Here is a 23716-nt window from a genome sequence, read left to right as displayed (position 1 = left end):
ACACACATATATACCTTATCAGGGACTTTCTCTGTTTACTTTATAAACTTCACTTGTATAATTGGTCTGGACAGTGCCAATCTGTCCAAGTTACATATTTGCTGCACAATTTTAACCACAGAAATCACTCAACAACCACAGAGGTTAAATTCTTGAAAAGTGTAAAGGTTGGCAAAGCAGAAATGAAAGGTTCAAAAAATCATAAAAGGGACTTTCCTGGTGGTCAAGTGGTTAAGAATACATCTTGCAATGCAGGGGACAAGGGTTCGATCCCTGGTCGGGGAACTAAGATCCCACGTGCCGAGAAGCAACAAAGCCCATGCACGGCAACTGCTGAGCCCTCGCAGTCCAGAGCCCACGTGCCTCAACTACAGAGTCTGCATGCTGCAATGAAGCTACATGCCACAACTGAGGCTCGACACAGCCCAACAGATAAATATATAAAAAAAGAAATCATCATAAATTGAGCGAAAGATCCAACTATAAAAATAAACATTAAACAACAAAAGAATAATACATGTAAATGCTCTGTAACAAGAGTTCTAGAGAGCATCCGTCTCCAAGGAAGGCAGAGATGCTGAGATGCCCTGCCCTCATATGATGACCCTCCCGGGGAACACTCTCTCGTGGCCAGGAAAGCAAACTAACTCTCTGAACTGTGCCTCCTATTCAAGTTTTTGAAACAGAGCTTACTCATTTGGAACTCAACGGCCTTCGCACTTGCTTTGTCCTTTGCTTCATTTTCACAGGTCTTAGCAAAACACTTGTGTCACTCCCTAGTCGCTCCACAAATTAGTGCCGTGCTGAACAGCAGGTTTTTCTGAGCCATATCTGACACCGTGGGCCTGGGGGAGGGGAGGTATGAACAGATTACCCAAAGGTCCACATCTTTCATCTTTGAAAGGGGGAGCATTACTGCTGCTGTGTTTTTCCATGTCCAGGATTTAATGTATATAGCCTACAAGATTACAAAACGGTAAAAAGTAGACATTCAAATATAAAACCACATTCATTTAAAACCGTGGTCGGGCAAAACGCAAGTTGCCCAGGATTGTTCTATGTTTTAAAGGATGGCAGAGGTTTTTGTTATCCTAGTTGCTTTCATGACATACTGTTGTTTTCCTCCGTGATTCATCTGATGCCACATCCCAGACTGGAACAGAACTCTCAATTATTATAACCGTTTCCATGGAAATGCATGATTTATTCTCTCTAATTCCCTCACTGTTCCCCAAGGACCTGCTCTCCAATTTCTCTACACCCCCCACCCCCGCCCCAAGCCTAGTCCTTTTCACAACACCCTCCGGAACTTCCACTCCTCAGTCAAAAGCTTTCCAATCAGGGTTTCCCTGGTGGCTCAGTGGTAAAGAATCCGCCTGCCAATTGGGCACAGGTTCGATCCCTGGTCGGGGAAGATCCTACATGCTGCGGAGCAACCAAGCCTGAGCACCACCACTACTGAGCCTGGGTTCCAGAGCCCGGGAGCTGCAACAACGGAAGCCCAAGCGCCCTAGAGCCCAGTGCTCCACAACAAGAGAAGCCACCCCAATGAGAAGCCTGTCCGCCGCAACCAGAGAGTAGCCCCTCCTCGCTGCACCTAGAGAGAAACCCATACAGCGATGAAGACCCAGCACAGCCAAAGAAAAACCTCTCCAATTGCTGAGTGACCCAAAAGGTGAAGAACTGTGTTTGCAGTCTGCCAACTTTTGAGACAACAAGGACAAGAATAAACATGCACATTTATATTTGTTAAATTAGCAGGGAGAAAACTGGAAAGATGCAAATTAAATCAACGAAACAGCTTATATATGGAGGGGCAGTAGCAGGGAGGGGGCACAGAAAGATGCGAACCTGGGTGGGAGCAAGACTTCCCAGTGTTTACCCGTCTAATATCCTTTTCATTATGAACCATGTGAATATACCGCTTATTAAATATGTAATTTAATTTTTAAAACTGCCTGACAGCCTCAGCTTATTAGAACCTCTTCTTCATGTAGGTCACCTTCTTCCTTATCATCATGGAAACCACCCCATCTTTGAAATCCAAATGCCCCGAGAGTCCTTCTAGCATTTTAAATCTCTTGGCCTTGGGACTTCCCTGATGGTCCAGTGGCTAAGACTCTGTGCCCCCAATGCAGGGGACCCAGGTTCAATCCCTGGTCAGGGAAATAGATCCTGCACAGCACAACTAAGTTCGAATGCCACAATAAAGACCCCTTATGCCCCTGAAGAAGGGCATGGCGACCCACTCCAGTATTCTTGCCAGGGGAATCCCCGTGGACAGAGGAGCCTGGCAGGCTATAGTCCACAGGGTTGCAGAGTCAGACACGACTGAGAGACTAAGCATAGCACAAGCCATTAAATAAATAAATCTTAAAAACTAAAAAGCTTCCAGAAAGAAAGAGTAGAACATCCACAAAAGAGCAAGAATCAGGGTTTTGGAATCCTACTCCTTTCTCCTTAAAAAAAAAAAAAAAAAAAATCCCTTGGCCTCATCCACTTGTTTCTCACCCCTAGGCCTCTAGACTTCTTTCCCACACCAAGGTGATAAGCCTCTTCCTGCTATGACTTCCTCCGGTCTAGATGCCACTGTTGCTCATTCATTCAGTACAGTTTTCCTGAGTACCTACTAGAACAGCCTCTGCTGAATCTGCAGTGGGCATCCCTCTCCCCTGAAAGCCTGACTCCCTTATTACCGCGATCTTCTAGGGCTAATCCCCATCCTTAGCTCAAATCCACCATCTATTGAGGCTACTCTGTCTCCACCGTCTATTGAGGCTACTCCGTCTCCACCCTCAGGCCACTCAGAGCTGCTGGCAAAAAGCACACAATGGTACAGGCCTCTGCCATCACCACTGCTGATTCTCTAGCCTCCCAGACCTCCAGGCGGCTCAGCAATCTTACTCTGTGCTCCTACTCTCTAGGCCCACTCCCTGCCAAGGCTCTTCCACTTTTGCGCCACCATCTCAGGTTTCTTATTCCACTGCAGTAGCAGGACGGACCTTGCGGCCCTTCAAGAAAATCCGTGCATTCAGTCTAGGTCCTGAACGAATTCAACCCACAAGCACTGGAAGTAGGCTGGTGAACACGACACAGCTCCTGGCTCTCGTGGAGCTCAGATCTTAGAATGAGGGGACAAATGAACAGACAAGCCAGAGAAGTATCCGCTGGTGGCGGGTGCTGGGAGAGCTAAATATAACGGAGAATGAATGCATGGCTCTTTTGAGCGGTGGTCAGGGAAGGCTTCTCAGAAGAGGTGACATCTAAGTAGAGAGGGAAATGACAAGAAAGAGCCAGTTCTGCAAAGAATAAAGGAAGGGAAAAGCATCACAGAAGCGCTAAGGGAGGAAGGAGCTTTGTATGTTTCAAAGAACCTCCATGTGGCCCAAGCACAGTGGGTGATGGGGAGAAGGAAAGGAAAAGAAGGCATCAAACAGAGAACAAGGATCAGAGTTTAAAGAGCGATGTAAGCCCAGGACACAGGATAGAATGTATTCTGTTTATGAAGCCACTGGAAGATTTCAAGCAGGGGAGTGATGTGACCCAATGTAAAGTTTTTAAAAATAACGATGGCTGCTGCATGGAAGTATTAATTACAGGCCACCACAGTGGAAGCAGGGTAACCATTTGGGAACATCTGCAGTGGTTCAGGTGGTAATGTATGGTATAAATTAGGACTGAATTAGTGAAGGTGGAGAGAACTCAGTAAATTCACGATACGTTTTGTAGGAGGACCTATCTAGACTCACTATTATGCAGGCCTGTGGTAAGAGGGGGGCCAAGGAGGAGTAGAGGATAATTGCCAGATTTTTGATTGGAGCTATAGAGATGGGGAAGAAATTTGATATTTTTTGCACACCTGAGTTCATGGAATGAGATTGATGTGAGACGTGGTGGTGGCACACACAGGGATTAAAGGACTCAAAACAACACTAAACAAGTCAGGAATACTTATAACGCAATCTCAGCTTCAGTAAAACAGCATCTCCTGGTGTCTATAAAAGCATCCAGAATCGCCCTACAAGTCCCAGAGACATCCTTCAACCATGCGGCTGTTTGAAAAGAACCACTTCCATTCTCAGCCGCAAGAGTGATCTTTTCCGAAACCGAATCTGATCATGTCACTTCTCTGTTTAAGATTCTCAATGGCTCCCCACTGCATTGTGAGTCAAATCCAAACTCCTCGTCACTGCTCTTAAGGCTCTGCAAGATCAGGCCCCTCCCACCTCTGCAACCTCACATCCCACAACCTCCCCCAGCTCAAGGCATTTTGCTCCCAGCACCTTCTGACAGTGCCTAGAATGTGCCCAGCCCTTCCCTACCTCAGGGTCTTTGCACTTGCCATTCTCTCTGCTGCAAACCATCTTTCCTGGGTCTCTGAATGTATGGCTGGTTAATTCTCAACCTTCAGGTCTCAATTTCTACATCACTTTCTCAGTCTGAGTAGGTCGTTTCTTTTTTAAAAACTTACTTTTTAATCAGAGTATGATTGCTTTACAGTGATGTGCTAGTTTCTGCTGTACAATAACGTGAATCAGCTGTAAGTATATACAAAACCCATCCCTCTTGAGCTTCCCTCCCAACCCCCCCCCCATCCCACCCCTCTAGGTCATCACAGAGCACAGAGCTGAGCTCCCTGTGCCATTGAGCACAGGGAACCACTAGCTATCTACTTTATACACGGTAGTGTATCTATGTCAAAGATACTCTCTCAATTTGTCCCATGAGTTGGCTGCCTTCTTTATCTGCCTGTGACACAGCACTCCATTTATTTCCTTCATAGTACTGCTTACCAATTGGAGTGTAGCTCTATTTACTTTTCACTCTCTCCCTCCCTGGAACATAAGCCCCATATGAACAGCGAATGTGCCTGCCTTGTTAACTGGTCCCTTCTGCACCAGGTGCCTCCACCCAGCCACACTGTACCTTGCCAAAGCTGCCTTTTCCCAGCACCATCAGGAAGTTAAAATCGGTCAGCTTCATCCGGTCCCTGTTGCCGTTGTTGTCAAATTTGGAGATGGTGTTGGTCGTCTTTTCTTCGGGAGTCTTGGGCCCAGGACCGATCTTGGCTCTCTGGAGGGAGAAGCACACAGAAGACATCGTCAGAGTTGGAGGATGCCTGTGTTACGTGTTCAAACTCAAGCGCGGTGGCAAGCTGTGGATCCTGCAACGTATGCCCCTGACTCGGTGAAAAGCACAACCCAGCATCCACAGTGCAAACTCAAAATGTGGAGGCCAGACTTGGCACCTCCATTTTTCTTTTATCCCTCGTGTCTCACCCACCACCAGAAGCTGTCATTGCTTCCTCCCAGCTGTCTCGAGAATTCCTTCCCCCTTCCATCTCCACCTGTCATCATCTCTCACCGGGACAACCCACCCTGGCTCCCTCCACACTGGGCTTTACATGCAGCAACTGTGACTTTCACGGCTTCTCTGGTGGCTCAGATGGTAAATAATCTGCCTGCAATGGAGGACACTCGGGTTTGATTCCTGGATTGGGAAGATCCCCTGGAGAAGGGAATGGCAACCCACTCCAGTATTCTGGCCTGCAGAATTCCAAAGACAGAGGAGCCTGGCGGGTTATAGTCCATGGGGTCACAAGGAGTTGGACAAGACTGAGCGGCTAACACACACACACTGTGACTTCCGCTTCTTCACACTCAACCAAGTCAACCAAGCTTAAAATGCTTCAGTAGTGACCCATCATTTTTAAGATCCTCGGTGCTTTCACGGGCCCAGACGACCCAGTCTGATCAGGCTCTACCCGCTTTTCCAATCTCTTCACTTCTTGGGTCCTTCTTCCCTACAAACCCAGCTTCATCGTCCTTTCACATCCTTGAGTCCCAGGGCCCTCCTACCTCAGGGCCTTTACACTTACTGTTGCTCCCGTGTAGATGATTATTCTCTCCCCTTCACCAACCTAGTTACCCCCTGCTCAACATTCTCACTTCCTCGGGGAAGTCTTTCTGGATTCTCTGTCTGGATAAGATGTCCCTATCTGCTCCCTTCATCCACCTCACTTTTCATTTATGCTGCAGGTAACTGTCTGTTCGCTTGTTTTCCCAACAGACCAGAAACCTTCCAGGGCAGGGAGTATATCTTATATTCCACAATATCCCAGACAACCAGCAAAGTTTCTGTCTACATATTTCGTAGGATGAATGGATGGGTGAGGCCCATGTTGGTCCTCAGTGCAATCGGGGAGAGGCTTGCTGTTATGAGTAGCAGAATGATGCCTCTGAATGACAGCAAATTACATGAAATTGGGGGAGAATAGGAGACCAGCATATTTATAATTGGAGTCTAAAGATGCAGGGGGGATGTCCTGTAGGACTGAGCCCTTAACCTGTGAGGTTTGTGCTGACTCTGAGCAGCTAGTGTCCAAACTGAATTAAACTGCAGAACACCTAGTTGGTGTCCATAGAGAACTGGAGAATTTCTTGGGATGGAAAACCCACACGCTTGGCACCAGACGTACTGTGAGCATGTTAAGTTTTCCTCCGTGGGGTATGCAGTTTTTCGCACCTAGCTTCTCTCACTCATCATAATGGTCCTGAAATTCACTCACGTCATTTGCTGTTTGCACGAATCAGTGGTTTGCTTTTGTACTGCTGAGTAGCACTCACTGTTTAAGTTTATCCTTCTCTTGTTTACAGGCATTTGTGTTGTCTCCGCATGTTGGCTACTAGCAAGGTATTCGAGAGGATTGTTGGTCCAGTTATTTTTTAATAAAGATTTGTCGAGATTTAAGTGTCTCTAGGACAACCCAGTGTAAATAAATACCCAGTGAGCAGTTGTATCCTGTGGGTTTCAGGTTAAGAAATGACATAAGAACTGGAGATGGATTTGAGGGTTAAGGCATGGAGTGGGTAGTTAAAAGCAGATCACCAGGGAAACTGCAAACAAGAGAAGAGCTTAGGGACCTCCCTGGTGGTCCAGTGGTTAAGACTTCACCTTTCAAAGCAGGGAGTGTGGGTTCGCTCCCTGGTCAGGGAGTTAAGATCCCACATGCCTTGGGGGCGAAAAACCAAAACATAAAACAGAAATAATTTGTAACAAATTCAAAAAAGACTTTAAAAATGGTTCATATTAAAAAAAAGAAAACTTTTAAAAAAAGAGAGAAAAGAGTCGAGAACAGAAACCACATTGCTTTTGGAGGCCATGTCTTCCCATCATCCCAAATCCTCACCCTCCAGCTCCCAGAGATCTTCCTCCCAGGCTGTCCTGATCCAAACACATCCCCTCCCTCCCTCCTGCCCCACCATCCCCTTGCTTTATTATGATGTCTCTGAACCCTGATTCGGGGCCCACCTGATTCACACACTCCGATCTCCAGCCCATGAAGACCCATGTCCTGACCGTGCCTGGTCCCCAGTCCCTGTTCCAGCCCTGAGATCTGCTTCCCTCCACCTGCAGGGCCCAGCACAGCCCCCGAAGGGGAAGGAGTAAGGCAGGCTCACTCTCCCATTTCTCCTTTTGATTGCTTAGAGGAAATTTTTTTTTCTTCCTGTTCTTCAAGGAGCAGCAAGCAAGAAACAGCTTCATTCCTCAGTCCTGCAAGCAACCTTCTCTCTTCTGAATTCCACTCTCCATCTCACTTTGCTTGTGTGACTTTCCTCTTAGGTAAAGTGGGATTATGCTGTAGATGGATATCTGTGTCCTCCCCAAAGCTGACACATGCCGACATCCTAACCCTTAAAGGTGATGGTGTTAGGCGGTGGGGCGTATGGGAGGGGATTAGGTCATGAGGGTGGAGCCCTCATGGATGGGATTAGTGCCCTGATTAAAGAGACCCTAGAGAGTTCCTTTGCCCCTTCCACATGTGAGGACATAGTGAGAAGATGGCTATGAACCAGGGAGCAGACCCTCACCAGATAACAATTCTGCCGGCACCTTGATCCTAGACTCTCCAGCCTCCAGAACCATGAGAAATGAATGTTGCTTAAGCCACAGTCTATGGCTTTTTGTGATCAGAGCCTGAACTAAGAATGTTATCTTAGCCTCTAGATGCTAGATCAGAAGTCTCATAGCCTGTTGGCCTGGTCTGCACTAATATTTAAATTGTTTGACTTGTGATAAAAATTAGGAGCTGCTGCTGCTGCTAAGTCCCTTCAGTCATGTCCGATTTTTTGTGTGACCCCATAGACGGCAGCCCACCAGGCTCCCCTGTCCCTGGGATTCTCCAGGCAAGAACACTGGAGTGGGTTGCCATTTCCTTCTCCAATGCATGAAAGTGAAGTCGCTCAGTCATGTCCAACTCTTAGTGACCCCATGAACTGCAGCCCACCAGGCTCCTCCATCCATGAGATTTTCCAGGCAAGAGTACTGGAGTGGGGTGCAGGTGCCCTATTAAAAACCCAAATCCCTGCTTCTCCTAAAGAAGTAGATCTGGCAACACTGGGCCCATCCATAAGGCACCATGCCTGTAGATGGGACATTCAGGCTCCAGTTTATCTCATTTACCGCTCTCGCCACCAGCCCTGCTGTCTCACACCAAGCTTTCCCCACTCCTTTTTATCTGCCCAGATCCTAGACACTTTTGGGCTTGTGATCTTTGGAGGACAAGAATCCTGTCCTGTGTCCCTCTGAACTCTAAGCCACCTCGTGCCTAGCAAGGTCCTCCATCAAAGAGCAAACGCATTTTAAAACTGAGGCCCAAATTTAAATGATCTTCTGCCTTGCTGGGCTAGATATGCCTTCAGAACACTAATGGCTGCCTTTTCATGTCTGCAATTTAGAGCCCAAGGACTCAGTGCTCAAAGAGAGAGCAGACAGAGGCGCTTCTGAGAAAGAGCCCTGCCTCTTGCCAGGCTGCACCAGGGGAGGTTGAAGGCACCAGGGCTCCGTTTCAGACGAAGAAGGCCTGTTTTGGCTTAAACTAAACTCCTCCACCACCCCTACCCTCTGCAAGGAGCTCCTAGGGCACTTTTGTACCCAACAGTGGTGGCAGAGACCCCAGTAGGCTATGAGTCCACGTTGATGCTCTGAACCCCCAAGCAGCCCTTCCAAAGACCAGGAGGGGAAGGTCTGGAGCATTATTTATTCTGTATGTATTCTGGGAAGATGATAATGATGCGCTGACATCTGAATAATATCACATGCCAGGCTGGTTTATTTATTCAGTTTTTTTATTTCGCTGCACCAGGTCTTAGTTGCGACATGCGGGATCTAGTTCCCTGACCAGGGGTGGAACCCCAACCCCCTGCACTGGGAACGCAGAGTCTTAGCCACTGGAGCACCAGGGACGTCCCCAGACTGTTTAAAGTGCATCGCTTCATTCACTGCCATAGACCCTCCAAAGAGCAGAAGTATCATGATACCCCCACTTTGCAGATGGGGAATCAAAAGCTCAGAGATAAAGTAACTTGCCTTCAGCACCCAGCAAGGAAGGGACAGAGCTGGGACTCAAATGCAGGCAGACTGGCTCTCGAACCACTTGAACAGCACAGGCTACGCTGCACAGATGTAGCCCCAGTCATCCAGCCAAGACCCATCGGCGGCACCCCTCTCCTCTCTACACCTGGGCTGCTGGCCGCTGACACCTGTGACTCTGTCTACAGGCTCACTTCCTGACTGTAGGAGCAAGTATAGTCCACTGGCAGGTCAAGTTGAAACCGCTGGCAAGTTAATTCCCCAGAAGCAGCCAGTGATGGAAGGGGGACTGGTGGATAATAATTCCGCTGCCTGCTCCTTGACTGGAAACCCTGCGGCCCATGCTAAACCCCAGCTAAAGCAGGATTAAACCCCAGGTGCCCACAGTGGTATCTTGCTGATAGTACATCCTTTCCCAACTCGCTTCCTCTCCCTGCCTCACTTCCTCACTATGCTAGATGCTTCCTGGGGTCACTGCTAAGCTCCTCTGTCCATGGAATTCTCCAGGCAAGGATACTGGAGTGGGTTGCCACACCCTCCTCCAGGGGATCTTCCCAATCCAGGGCGTGAACCTGAGTCTCTTGTTTCCAGCTTGGCAGGTAGGTTCTTTACCACTAGCGCCATCTGAGAAGCCCCTAAAGAAACCATGTGCACTTGAATCCTGAGAGTCTGTTTCTGGAGAAACTCTAGAGTGAGACAGTGACCAGCTGAGGGATGTTAGAAAGTTGCTTAACCTCTCTGGGCCTCAGTTTCCTCACCTGTAAAAGATAAAGGGGGATGATAGGAGTACCAACTAATCAAAGTGGCTGTAAGGATTGAATTATATGAGTTAATACTTCTAAAACACTTAATAAAAGGCACATAGTGAGCATTTTATTAAATCAAAAATTGCTCTGTAAATAGATAGCCAATGGGAATGTTCTGTATGACTCAGGAACTCAAACTGGGACTCTGGAATAATCTAGAAGGGTGGGAATGAGCAGGAGGTGGGAAGGAATGGGAGGGAGATTGGAAAGGGAGGGGATATAGGTATACCTGTGGTTAATTCATGTTGATGTGTGACAGAAATCAAACCATTATTATAAACCAATAATCAATCAATTAAAAATAAAGATTAACAAAAATAAAAAAAAAAAATCAACCAACAAAAAAGTCTACAACTGGCAGAAGACCCATTTGGAACCAAGCAAAATGGTGGAGCTTTCCCCAGCCTATCAGCAAGACCATGGCTGGACAGAAGTCCCCAAACAGCCTCCTCCGATGTCCTGAAACGGGCCAGGAGTAGTAACTTCACCAAGCTCATCCTACCATGAAATTCTATTACGCCAATTTCTGCAGCTCGATTTTACCGTCACTCAGAATTTCTCCAGATAAGAGGCTTGAAAGTAATTTCTGAGTCATTCTGGGTGCTAATTGGTTATTGCACAGGGATTACATTTCTCACGTTCAAGGTCAACTGAAATTCCTCTATGTGTCTGGGAACAATTTTCAGTCTCTTGGAAACATTTTTTTAATCAACAAACTATGGTGTGGAGCGATTACCACTCAGGCATAAACAAGCGTTTGCAGGCTCTTGCGGGAAATAAAGGGACACGTTTTGTTGCACGCAGATAAAACAGTCCTTTCCTTCAAGCCAATAACTGGCCCAGACAAATGCTCTGTTCATGTAAGAAATGTTTTCCTGGGTGTTCTGAAATGTCACCCCAGCTGCCCTAAGACAGAAGAAATCATTTTGCAAAACTGAGACTTCATTTTATATAAGAAAACACTGGTCTTATTTTCTTTTTTTCATCCACAAGAGGACATTTTTAACTCTGCAGCAAACGGACACCACTCCATCAGAAAGTTGAGGGAAGGAACTGGAAAGAGCTCTGTGGAAGGCCTGCCCTCCAGTCCTACCTTTTAAAAAAATCAGTGTCCAGTTCTTTTTTATATATTTATTTATTTTTGGCTATGCTGGGTCTTCACTGCTGCAACGGGCTTTTCTTTAATTGCAGCGAGCAGGGGCTACTCTTTAGCTGCGGTCCTCGGGCTTCTCATTGCAGAGGCTTCTCTTGTTGCGGAGCACAGGCTCTAGGGGGCGCAGGCTTCAGTAGTTTTAGCTCAATAGTTGTGGTGCCCAGGCTTAGCTGCCCCGCAGCATATGGGATCTTGTCAGACCAGGGATCAAATCCGTGTCCCCTGGATTGGCAGGCGGACTCTTAACCACTGGACCAGCAGGGAAGTTCCCAGAGTCCAGTTCTTAACTCTCCTAGGAGGGAAAGTCCTTCCATCCACTCATGTGGGCTTGAGCGGCCCTGTGAGGATGAACCTATGATCGAGTTCCCTGGAGAATGACTGATGAGCCCACGGCCAACATGTTTACTCCACTTGCTTCCATGATGGGAAGTCTCACTGGGTCAGAACCATCACCAGGTTTTACGGAAGGTGCAGGCTCAAGACAAGGGTCAGGATCCAAGTACTATTTCTGTCTAGGTGAGGGGCCTCTAACAGGGCTCTTGGAATAAATGCCCAAACCCTTGCCAAAGCCAGCACAGTCCTTCCACTCTGTCCCCCACCACCTCCCAGCCACACTTTGAACTATGCTCTCTCTGCTCCAGCCACACTGGCCGTCTCTGAGCATCCCATAGTTGCAATAGATCGCCCACCACAGGGCCTTTACTCTGTTCTCCTCTTGGAATGAAAGGCTTTTTTCCCCTTTACTTGGTTAACCTCCCGTGTTGTTTCCTCAGAGGCTCCTTCCCTGCCCTCTCAGACAACGTTATATTTCCCTCTTACATCTTCTCAAAGCACCATGGACCTCTCTGTCACAGAACTTTACCTGGTCACATTCTGCTTCTATTTGCTTGCGTGGTTACTTGATGAATAATAATGACAGTAACCTATTTCATTTTAGATATTTCATACAATTTTTCAGAGTTAGTAGGCCATCATTGCTTATCTAGAATTGATGATTTCCCATCAGACTTTGTATATTAAGTTCCTGTGAACAAAATAATGAGTTTTCCCTTATGAAACTACTTTAAAATCACTCAATACACACAGAATGAAAGAACTCAGACCTATTTCCCCAAAGCATTTTCTTTGTAAAACTGGGATATGTCCTACACACCTTTGCGTCCCATATACGTCCCAAACTCCTGGAAAATGGAGTTTATGTGGCCCCACAGGGGAGAAGGGGTTTGCTTGGGGTAGAAACGGACCAGCACTACTGCCCATGGTCGGAGCCAAGGGCTCCTAATCTTGGGAAGATCCACATATAGGTATTTCATGGAGTTAGCAGCACAGTTAATTCCATTTGTTAGTACAGCACCATCCCACCGACAACAGATCCAAATTCAGATTCCAGACCTCAGCAAGCCTACTTGACTCAGCTTCCAGAATATAATCACTACCTTATCCTCTGTTTTCATTCATCGTTACTGACATTCCTGTCCAAGCCACCATCCAAATGACCCAGGTAGTGAATGAACACTTTTAAGGAAGGGTCTAAATCTGATTGAAGACAGGGAGGCAGAATGATGTCACAACGCAGGGAACACTTACTTGAGATCTTGAAGGATAAGTAGTTTTCTGGGAGGTAGAACAACATATCAAAGGCCCAGGATCGTGAAAGGCCTTGGTAGAAATCACACCACGAACAAGAAAAACAGTACAGAGGGCAGACTCAGCTGGTTCCCACCAATGCTGAAAGAAAGACATCTCACCTCGAATTTCTGTCGCAGCTCCTCATTGCCCTCACTGCCTTCCGGTGGCACAGGCACGTTGAAGTACTCGCCTTCCTCCTGGCTCAGTAACTTAAACCTAAAGGGAGCAAAGGAAAGACAAACTCCATGAAACTACTCAATATTCTGATGATTAGGATAAGGGAGAGGGGTCTACAGAAAACTGCTTTAGAAACATGTGTTGATGGGTTTTTGTTTGGGGATGTATCTGTGTGTGTGCCTGTAGCTAGGTATACTATGCGTATGTATGTGTGTATATATATATAGCAGCAGAGATACTTTTGTTTGGAGCAGAGAAAGGTTTATTGCAGGGCCACACAAGGAGAACAGGTGGCTCATACGCAAAAAACTCAAATTCCCCGTTGGTTTTCCAGGAAGAGGTTTGCTTTTCTTTTTAACTTTTTATTTTATATTGGAGTATAGCCGATTAACAATGTTGTACTCGTTTCAGGTGGATGGAAAAGGGATATATATATATATATATATATATATATATATATATATATATACATACACGTGTCCATTCTCCCCTAAACTCCTCTCCCATCCAGGCTGCCACATAACATTGAACAAAGTTCCCTGTGCTATACAGTAGGACTCTGTTGATTATCCATTTTAAATAGAACAGTATTTTCATAGCAGTCCCACACTCCGTATCTCTTCCCTCATTTATATTTTTATAATCATCAGAAAGACATCAGAAAAAATATGTTTATAGAATGCAAAGTTCTTTGTCAGCCTGTACACACACACAGACACACAGGATTTTCTTGGTTATAACACTCAGTGTTTCTATCCATTTTGGGGGGCCCATTAATGGATGTTAGAGTTGGACCATAAAGAAAGCTGAGTGTTGAAGAACTAATGCTTTTGAATTGTGGTGCTGGAGAAGACTCCTGAGAGTGCCTTGGACAGCAAGGAGATCAACCCAATCAATTCTAAAGGAAATCAACACTGAATATTCATTGGAAGGACTGATGCTGAAGAGCCCACTCATTAGGAAAGACCCTGATGCTGGGAAAGATTGAGGGCAAGAAGAGAAGTTGAGATGGCTAGATAGCATTACCGATTCAATGGACATGAGTCTGAGCAAATTCCAGGAGATAGTGAAGCACAGAAGCCTAGTGTGCTACAATTCATGAGGTCGCAAAGAATTGGACACGACTTATTGACTTAACAACAACAAGGTGCTTTCTGATTCTGAAAGAAGGCTGAGGCTCTCCCACTGCATCACGCTGTCCCAGCATTCCTCCCTCTTTCACTGTAACACACTGCCACCTTGCCACTCAGTGCTCGGCAGCACTTGGAAAACTATGGACTTCACTCAATGATGCTGTTTTTCTACACAGACACCTTCCCAAAGTGTCTGGTAGTCAAGCTCCTGAGAAAGTACCCAAGTCCTGCAGTCAAACCATGCCTGGGTCCAAATTTCACCTCTTCCTTTGCCTCTTTAGGTAACTGGTGAGCTAGGAAGATCCCTCTCGCCTTGATTCTTCTCATCTATAAACAGAAATAAAAGCCTTTTCTATAGGATTATGGTGAAGTTGACACGTGATGATGTGTGTAAGATGATAAGCCTGGTGGCTGGCATTTTGTTGTTGCTCAGTCATGTCCGTCTCCTTATGACCCCATGGACTGCAGGACACAAGGCTTCTCTGTCCTTTATCATCTCCTGGAGCTTGCTCAAACTCACGTCCACTGAGTTGGTAATGCCATCCAACCATCTCGTTCTCTGTCATCCGCTTTTCTTTCTGCTTTCAATCTTTACAGGCATGAGTCGGCTCTTCACATCAGGTAGTCAAAGTACTGGAGTTTCAGCTTCAGCATCAGTCCTTTCAATGAATATTCAGGACTGATTTCCTTTAGGATGGACTGGTTGGATCTCCCTGCAGTCCAAGGGACTCTCAAGAGTCTTCTCCAACACCACAGTTCAAAAGCATCAATTCTTCGGTGCTCAGCCTTCTTTATGGTCCAACTTTCACATCTGTATGTAACTGCTAGAAAAACTATAGCTTAGACTATACAGACCTTTGTTGGCAAAGTAATGTCTCTGCTTCTCAACATGCTGTCTAAGTTGGTCATAACTTTTCTTCCAAGGAGCAAATGTCTTTTAATTGGCTGCAGTCACCATCTGCAGCGATTTTGGAGCCCAAGAAAATAAAATCTGGCATTTAGCAAGTGTTTAATAAAAGGCATCATCATCATTGTTACTGATATTCATATTATTATAATAAACAAGATGGTTTCAATTTGTTTCTAGACCACAAAGATATTTTCATCTAGTCAGACTGAGATGAGCGCGAGGAAGGAAAAGGGACGTTCCAAAGACAATTAAGTCATTGGGTGAAAAAAGAACCCCAAATTCCTCACTCCTAAAGACTTCCTAAGCAAAATTTACAGTTTTCATCACAATGTTTTTCTCCATTCACAAATCTTCCTTGGCAGCTTCTAAAAATAGACAGATAGGTGACTCAAAGCCAAGATGCCAGTTTGAGCCTGGACGCCTCCACATTTAATAGTCAATGCTCATCTTCCAAACTTCCACTGAAATTACCCAAAGAAATATAAAAATAAGAGAACATCTGTATCTTTGCTGGAAATCAAGAAGGGTGCTATCCACAAAGCAGGGACTTCCAGGAAGTTCCACAAATTAAAGTACTAGTAAGAGATTATGGAGCAGTCGTTTGCAAAATTCATCCACCTTTGTGGATTTTGCTAAATCTGGATATTATTATCAACTTAATGCTTTCATTTAATCACCTCTTTTTTAAATAATAAATTCACTTGAAAAGGACACTCTATATGTCTTCCTTGTAAAGAAAACCAATATCATTTGTTAAGCAGAAAGTACATATCTGTGAAAAATCAAACACATGCAAATCAAAGTTACTCATACATGTGGCTGATTAACTTTATTGTACAGCCGAACACGATATAACATTGTAAAGCAATGATCCTCTAATAAAAAGTGAAAAAAAAAAAACAAACCCAAATAGATGGTATTGCTTACCAAAGGCTCTGAGACTAATGCCTGCCCCCCTACTTTGTTAAAATGGGAGCTCAGCAAATAGCAAGGGTTAAAGAGTATTTAGGATACATCAGGGCCCTCTGAGACTTTCTCTGCAGCAAACTCAAGTACTGAAACAACACCAACAGAAGAATAGCATTGCCCAGTTATAGTTCTATATGGCCAACACCTCAACCAGGCACTACCTAATCCATTTGGGGTAGAAAGTATTTTGGAAGATATACATTAAGGGGGATTGACCAGCTGTGATCAGTCAATGGGAACCTCACAGGACCCCACTAGCAACCCTCGATCAGACCACCAGAGATAGGATGAGGGTCACCAATACCATCCATATTCAGGAGGTACAGGACACACCAGCGCCATTGGGGCACTGGTCAGAGCAGGCGCCCCCCCGCCCCCACATTCGCTGTGGCCAGTACACTGTCCCTATGGCCTCTGGATATGGACAGTGAACCCATTAGAAAGGAGGAACAGGGATCCCTTCCAGCTTTGAGATGCACAAACCCAGCAGGCAGAAGACGCCCCACCATCAGGTAGCAGGGCTGCCTGCTGTGCAGCTGTCTCAGGTCATAGCCCTCCCCCCAGCATCTACAGGACCGGGACCCCAGACCTGACAAAGAAGAATTTCAAAAATACAAAAGACTTCTTTGTCCCTTCATCTGGATATGACAGATTAGAACAGGACACTCAGGTTTCTTGGGCTTTCCTAGTAGCTCAGACGGTAACGAATTTGCCTGAAATGCAAGAGAACTAGGTTCAATCCCTGGGTCGGGAAGATCCCCTGGAGAAGGGCATGGCAACCCACTCCAGAGAGCTTGCCTGGTGAATGCCGTGGACAGAGAAGCCTGGACAGTTACAGTCCATGGGGTCGCAAAGAGTCAGACATGACCGAGCGACTAACATACACACACTCACATTTCTATGCTCACCATTCTATACGGAGGGCACATGAAGAACCTCGCTCAAATAAAGAGAAACAATGAGGAATCCAGCTTCCATGAAACAGAACCAGTGTCAAAAGAAACAAAATTCCAAAAAATATCTAACTCAGTGAATTCCAAGAGTTGAATGCATCTATGAAGCAGCAACAAGAAAACTACTTTCAGAAAATATATATATATAATTATTAAGTTTTAAAATCCACTGGAGACAGTGAACACTAGGATGGATAATCCAGTAAACAATTAGCGCATTAGAGGACAAACTTGAGAACTTTCCCTGGCAGTTGGCTTGATATTTATTATGCTAATTAGATTTGAATGGAATGTTTTATATACCACTAAGAAAAAATGCATATTCCCCAAATTAACATACAACATGAAAGGAGGAAATATTGCAACATATATTTCAGCAAAGACAGTATTATCCCTCTTATATAAAAACTTCTAAATTAGTAAGAAAATGATGGGGAAAACAGTACACAGTCGCTTATCAAAACAAAAAAAAGGTAATATACAAATGAAAGCATTCAACTAATTAGTAACAAATGTATGTAAATAATAAACATTTATATTATAAAAGCATATATAAAATGTATATCACATTATGCATGTATGTTATCTAAATATATATATATTTAGTAACAAAATATGTGTAGCTTCTGCATCATCTTTCAAATTTATAATACCAGATGTTGACAAGCGTGGGTGAAATGAAAAGTCTCACACAGCCCTGGTGAGAATGTAAATTGATTGAAAAAATGATAGAACAATATGGTAAATACTTTAATAATGCATATATCCTCAAAGCTACTGATTCCAGGCTTAAGAATTTATTAGGAAATAATTAAGGCAAGGGCTTCTCAGGTGGTTCAGTGATAAAGAATCTGCCTGCTAATGCAGGAGACACAGGTTTGATATCTGCATGGAAAAGATCCCCTTGAGAAGGAAATGGCAACCCATTCCAGTATTCTTGCCTAGAAAATCCCACGGACAGTCCATGGGGTCACAAGAGTCAGACACGACTTAGCGATTGAGATATTTAAAGAAAAGGTTTCACTATAAGTATGTTTACTGTAGAATTATTTATATAGGTAAACGTTGCACATCTTATAGTAAGAATATTATTATGTAAGTTGAGGCATAGCCATAAGAATGGACTGTGTGAGGCTACTAAAAAGATGTTGCCCAAGATTACAAATAGTAAATATAATCTTTCTATTGAAATGTACACAGAACAATTAGCAACACTGACCATACACTAAACTAAATTGAAAAAAAAAAAGAATGGCAAGGAAAACATGAAAAACGCACAGACCACATTCTCGGGCTATAAAGCACGAAAACTGTCACTGAATATTAGTAATAAAAAGGTAAACAAAAAGTTAAGACTAGAGGCTATAAAACACGCCTAAGGAAAAGCACGTTAGAAAGAAAATTAAAAATACAACTGCAAACTTCGAGTAAGCCACAAAAGCTCGACTGCGACGTATCAAAACAGAAATTTTTGTTCCCGCCAATGCTTGCTTGTTATTTTTAAAGAGCAGCGTTAAGAGAGAAAAAAATAAATTAGCCAAATATTCAACTGAAATTCAAAGACAACCACAAAACAAACCTACGGGAAAGGAGAAAACAGAAACACAGAACTGATATACAAATCCCAGACTCTTTGGAGAAATTAAAAAAAAAAAAAAAAAACCAACAGTGAAACAGATAAACTTCTGAAAAAACAAGGGGAAAGAAAGAACACGGTATAAGGACACAAAATTAGAAACAAAGGAGAGGGTTTGACACCAGACACAGAACTGGCAGCAGAGCAGCAGATGGGGGCCCGGGGCTGGTGCGTCACATCTGGACGCTTTCCTGCTGTTTCTGCCAGGCGGCCTTAAATGAGAACTGCAGAAGAGCAGGGAGCATGTGTCCCCTTACAGAGGGGCACACTGAGTCTCCCAGAGGGGATGGGACACACCCTAGATCGCACAGGGTTAAAAGAATTCCTGGGTCAGGACTTCCCCGGTGGTCTGGTGGCTTAGAATCCACCTTGCAGTGCAGGGGCCATGGGTTCAATCCCTGGTCGGGGAACTAAGATCTCACGTGCCGTGGAGCAACTAAGTCCGTGCACCCCAACTAGAGAGTCTGTGCGCCACAGTGAAAGATCCCACATGATGCAACTAAGACCCAATGCAGCCAAATGAATAAATGTTTTAAAAAATATATCTGTTAAAAAAAATTCCTGGGTCAAGAACCCAAATTTCTAGCATTTGGTATATTTCAAGGTAAGACAGCATCATAGATGTCTTGGTCCTAAATCTGAAGACGATTTTTATCTACAGCATCTGAAGAGGGCTTTTATTTTTGCAGAAGTTCCCTTCCTACTATTATTTCATCAACTTCGCAACCATCCCAAGAGATAGATGGAGACGGGTTGCTATAATTACTCCTGATGAATGGAATCAGACCTGCTCAGAAGGCTGTGGTACAGGCAGCGAAGTCTGAGGTCACAAGGCATCTGACTGGTCAGAATAGCCTCGCTTCCAGTCTGCCTTCTAGGCCTCCACCACACCAGGGGGTAGAATGGGATGTGTAGGTGCTTAGGTGCTGGCATCACAGAGACCTGGACCTGACCTCCAGCTGTCACTTACGTGCTGTGTGCGCCTCACCCACTGACCAACTACTCTGATCCAGGGAACAATGTTCCACCCAGCAGTGCTGGGAGAATTAAAGGCTGATGGAAGTGTAAATGCAGCCATATTTGGACTTACTCCTGGTGGTCCGTCCCTTATGATCAAGCCATTCTGTCCTCTCTGCACTCTGCCGTTTGCTTCGGGGAGGAGACGTGCTGGGCGCTGGCCCAGGAAGAAGCATGCAGCCCTTATGGGAGACAGCCCTGCCCTCTGTGGCCTGGAGAACCACATGAAGGAGACAGGCGAGGAGGGGGTGAACGTAGAGGGCTTGGGCCCCCTGCCTCCAGAGCCCTGGGCAGAGACCTGCACGGAGGGCCACAGCATAGCAGCAGCTGCAGCAGGAAAGACAGAGGGCTCTGAGATGGAGCTCCTGGATCTCCACGCAGCAGACTCAGAAAATGAGAGGTCATGGAAGCACCAATCAGGGTGGGGCCTGGCAGTGGCCCACGGGGTGGGACAGAGAGAACCTCACAATCAGAGGCAACAGCCGAGGACCTGGGACTCCAGCACAAAGCCAGAAGGATGCCCCCACAGCTGGGGGGTGGGGGGGAAACTGTCCTGCCTCTATGGACGCTGGTTCAGGGACCAGGCAGGGTTGGTCACCCTGCAGCAATGAAGCCCAGAGGCCACCATGTGCAGTGAAGGTTCCCTTCTCCTCGGCCGCCAGGAGGTCACAAAACCGCATAAGAAAGTCTAGGTCCATTATAGAAAATAAAGCAGCTATATTTTTTCCGCACATCTGACTAACGCTGTATCAATGTATGACTTCAGGACACCTGGGAAGAGATCAGCCCAGAGCCTGGCACTAGAAAGAGTCAATAAGAGGCAGCTATTGTTATCATAATTATTATTATGTTCTCTCCTGTCTCATTTATACCCCCATGGATCATGCATTCTTTCTGTTTAACCTCTTTACACTTGATTTAAAGAGGAAGGAACAAGCAATCTAAGTAGCAATGCTGAAAGCCTGCAAAGTCAAATCATCCAGATGTCAAGAAAAATTATCCAGAACTTGGGGAAAAGGCAAAAGGATGATGGTGTGACCTTTTAATGTCATGCTTGAGCATGTTCTAATTAGTTATCTCCTTCCTCTTGGTCCTATTATTTATTACTCACAATCCAGTAAGATACAGATGGTCTCCCAAGTCTGCAAAGACAGATGTCAACTTTTAGAAATCCGAGGTGAGATTTTGTTCTTTGGTCTGGTAGATACAATACCTCCAAAATTGTGATTTTACTGCCCTGTTTAACAGCAGCCAGTTTTACATCTAACTTAGCCAAGTTATTTCAGCTTCCCTTTGTCTGAAAGTGTAAGTGAAAGGGTTAGTTACTCAGTTGTGTCCAACTCTTTGTGATCCATGAACTACAGCCCACCAGGCTCCTCTGCCCGTGGAATTCTCCAGGCAAGAATACTGGGTAGCCATTCCCTTCTCCAGGGGATTTTCCTGGTCCAGAGATCAAACTCATGCTTTACCATCTGAGCCACCAGGGAAGCCCGACAAAAATTCCTCAAACCTATGGAATCAGGCATTCATCTTCCCAGCTTCCTCACTCATGAGCTAAGGAAAACTTTAACAAATGCTCATTATCTTTTTTAATGAGAATTATGTCTTTAACTTTTGTGATTGGGCTTTAGCACACTTCTTTTTAAATTTTTTTAAAAAATTTTATTGGAGTGTAATTAATTTATAATGTTGTATTCGTTTCTACTGTACAGCAAAGTGAATTAATTATACATATACCTATATCCACTCTTTTATAGGTCACTACAGAACACTGGGTAGACTTCCTTGTACTATACAGTAGGTACTTGTTATTAATAGTTATCTATTTTATATACAGAATGCACGTGCCTGCTCTTTCATGTCTGACTTTGTGACCCCATGGACTGTAGCCAACCAGGCTCCTCTGTCCATGGGATTTTCCAGACAAGAATACTGGATTTTCCGTATAAGAATATTGGAGTGGGTTGCCATTTTCTTCTCCAGGGTATCTTCCTGACCCAGATATCGAATCCATGTCTCCCACACTGCAGGCAGATTCTTTACCACTGAGTCACCTGGGAAGCCCCATTTTATATCAATCCCAATCTCCCAATTTATCCCTTCTATCCTCCCCCCACCCTCAGTAACCATAAGTTTGTTTTCTGATTCTGTAACTCTGTCTCTGTTTTGTAGATAAGTTCCCCTAAAAGGGTACAAGTGAACTTATCAGCACCCTTTTTTTATGGTCTCAGCTTCTGCATTCCTTCCCGTCTCTCACCATGTTGTCACTGATTAGTTATTTGTGTGATTTCTTCTTCAAGGTTTCTCATTCTTTTCTAGAAGCTAAGTTTCACAAGGGCATGTCTGTCTTATACTTGATGTATTTCTAATGACTAGGACGGAGTGAGCACAAATAAATAAAATGAATAAATGCCTATGATAAATGTGGAGGAGAGATAAGGAAGTCGTAAAGCGGACAACAGAAAGGACGTGAGGTCCCTTGTGAGGTCCCCATGATCCATTCTCTTTCTTGCTAAACAGTTTGATTCTGATTGTCTTTCACTTATAACTGAAAAAGTCCAAAGCAAGGACCATTCAGAAATGAGACAATTTCTCTTAAAGAGACAGGAGCACCCACCGCACCCCTGCCAAATTACTACTTCCCCCATAGTTCTAGTGCCAAGGTGGACCATCTCTTCTGACTCCTCTGCTCAGATAACTGGGAAAGAAATAAACAGTCACTGAAGAGGACCTACCCAGCCTCTCCACTGGGAATATTGGGCAAAGATTTTGTTGTTGTTAGAAGCAAACATGCCAGAACAAGGGAGATGCTGCAGCTGACTGTGAAAGTAACCAGGACTTGCCAGGTGGTGCTAGTGGTAAAGAACCCACCTGGCAATGCAGGAGATATAACAGATGCGGGTTCAATTCCTGGGTCAGGAAGATCCCCAGAGGAGGGCAAGACAACCCACTCCAGTATTCTTGCCTGGAGAATCGCCATGGACAGAGGAGCCTGGAGGGTCCACAAGGTCACAAAGAGTTGGAAAGAACTGAAGCAGCTTAGCGTGAATGACAGTAACCCCCCAGCACTGTGGTGGCCAGGCTTGGTAAGCAGTCCCAGTGAAGAGACATCTTCTTAAGGAGTCAAAATCTAACAGTGAATTAAACATACCTTTTAAGTAAAGTGTGAGAGCCGTTTTAGCGCTAACGGGGCCTCTTAAGTCATACAGTTGTGTAAAGTGGGACAGATATAAAACAATAGGGACTAATGAGGACTGCAGCAAATGGGATTCCCTGGTTGCTCCATCAGTAAAGAATCTGCCTGCAATGTCGGAGACCTGGGTTCAGTCCCTGGGCCAAGAAGATCCTGCGGAATAGGAAATGGCGACCCACTCCAGTGTTCCTGCCTGAAACATCTCATAGACAGAGGAGCCTGGTGGGCTACAGTCCCTGGGGTCATAAGAGTTAGATATGACTTAGCCGACTAAACCACCACCACCACCACATCCTGTCAAATGTCAGTATTAACTACTCAACTCTTCTCACTTGTTACCCTATAGGCTCAAACTTTTATTGGGAATTTCCTGAGTTTGAAAATACTGACAACTAATTCTTTCTTTCTTTCTTTTTTTTTTTGCATGGAAAAGTCTAGGAAAGTGAAGTCACTCAGTAGTGTCCGACTCTTTGTGACCCCATGGACTGAAGCCTACCAGGCTCCTCCGTCCATGGAATTTTTGCATGAGGATTAAATAAAATGTTATCTATGTGCCAATCCCAAAGAAAGACAATGCCAAAGAATGCTCAAACTACCACACAATTGCACTCATCTCAAATCCCATGGACGGAGGAGCCCGGTAGGCTACAGTCCATGGGGTTGCTAGGAGTCAGACATGACTGAGCGACTTCACTTTCACTTTTCACTTTCATGCATTGGAGAAGGAAATGGCAACCCACTCCAGTGTTCTTGCCTGGAGAATCCCAG

At 45.1% G+C, this 23716-nt stretch overlaps 1 protein-coding gene and 1 non-coding gene across 3 annotated transcripts in view; one reads left to right on the top strand and one right to left on the bottom strand.

Moving 5' to 3' along the window:
* Nucleotides 1-23716, bottom strand: part of PRKCB (protein kinase C beta) — a 374676-nt gene that overhangs the window by 91267 nt on the left and 259693 nt on the right. For both annotated transcript variants that reach the window (XM_027961511.2, XM_027961512.2), the window contains exons 8-9: nt 13080-13176; nt 4927-5073 (exon numbers count right to left, since the gene is read on the bottom strand). In XM_027961511.2, coding sequence (XP_027817312.1) covers nt 4927-5073; nt 13080-13176 — 244 coding nt within the window. The remainder of the gene's footprint in view (nt 1-4926; nt 5074-13079; nt 13177-23716) is intronic.
* Nucleotides 2096-2168, top strand: TRNAG-CCC (transfer RNA glycine (anticodon CCC)). The gene has a single exon. It is a non-coding gene; the product is annotated as a tRNA-Gly (tRNA).

Source organism: Ovis aries, chromosome 24 (genome assembly GCF_016772045.2).
Source record: "Ovis aries strain OAR_USU_Benz2616 breed Rambouillet chromosome 24, ARS-UI_Ramb_v3.0, whole genome shotgun sequence".
In the NCBI taxonomy this organism is placed as follows: domain Eukaryota; kingdom Metazoa; phylum Chordata; class Mammalia; order Artiodactyla; family Bovidae; genus Ovis; species Ovis aries.
The sequence above is the reverse complement of the archived record's forward strand: the minus strand, read 5'-3'. Positions and strand labels throughout refer to the sequence as shown.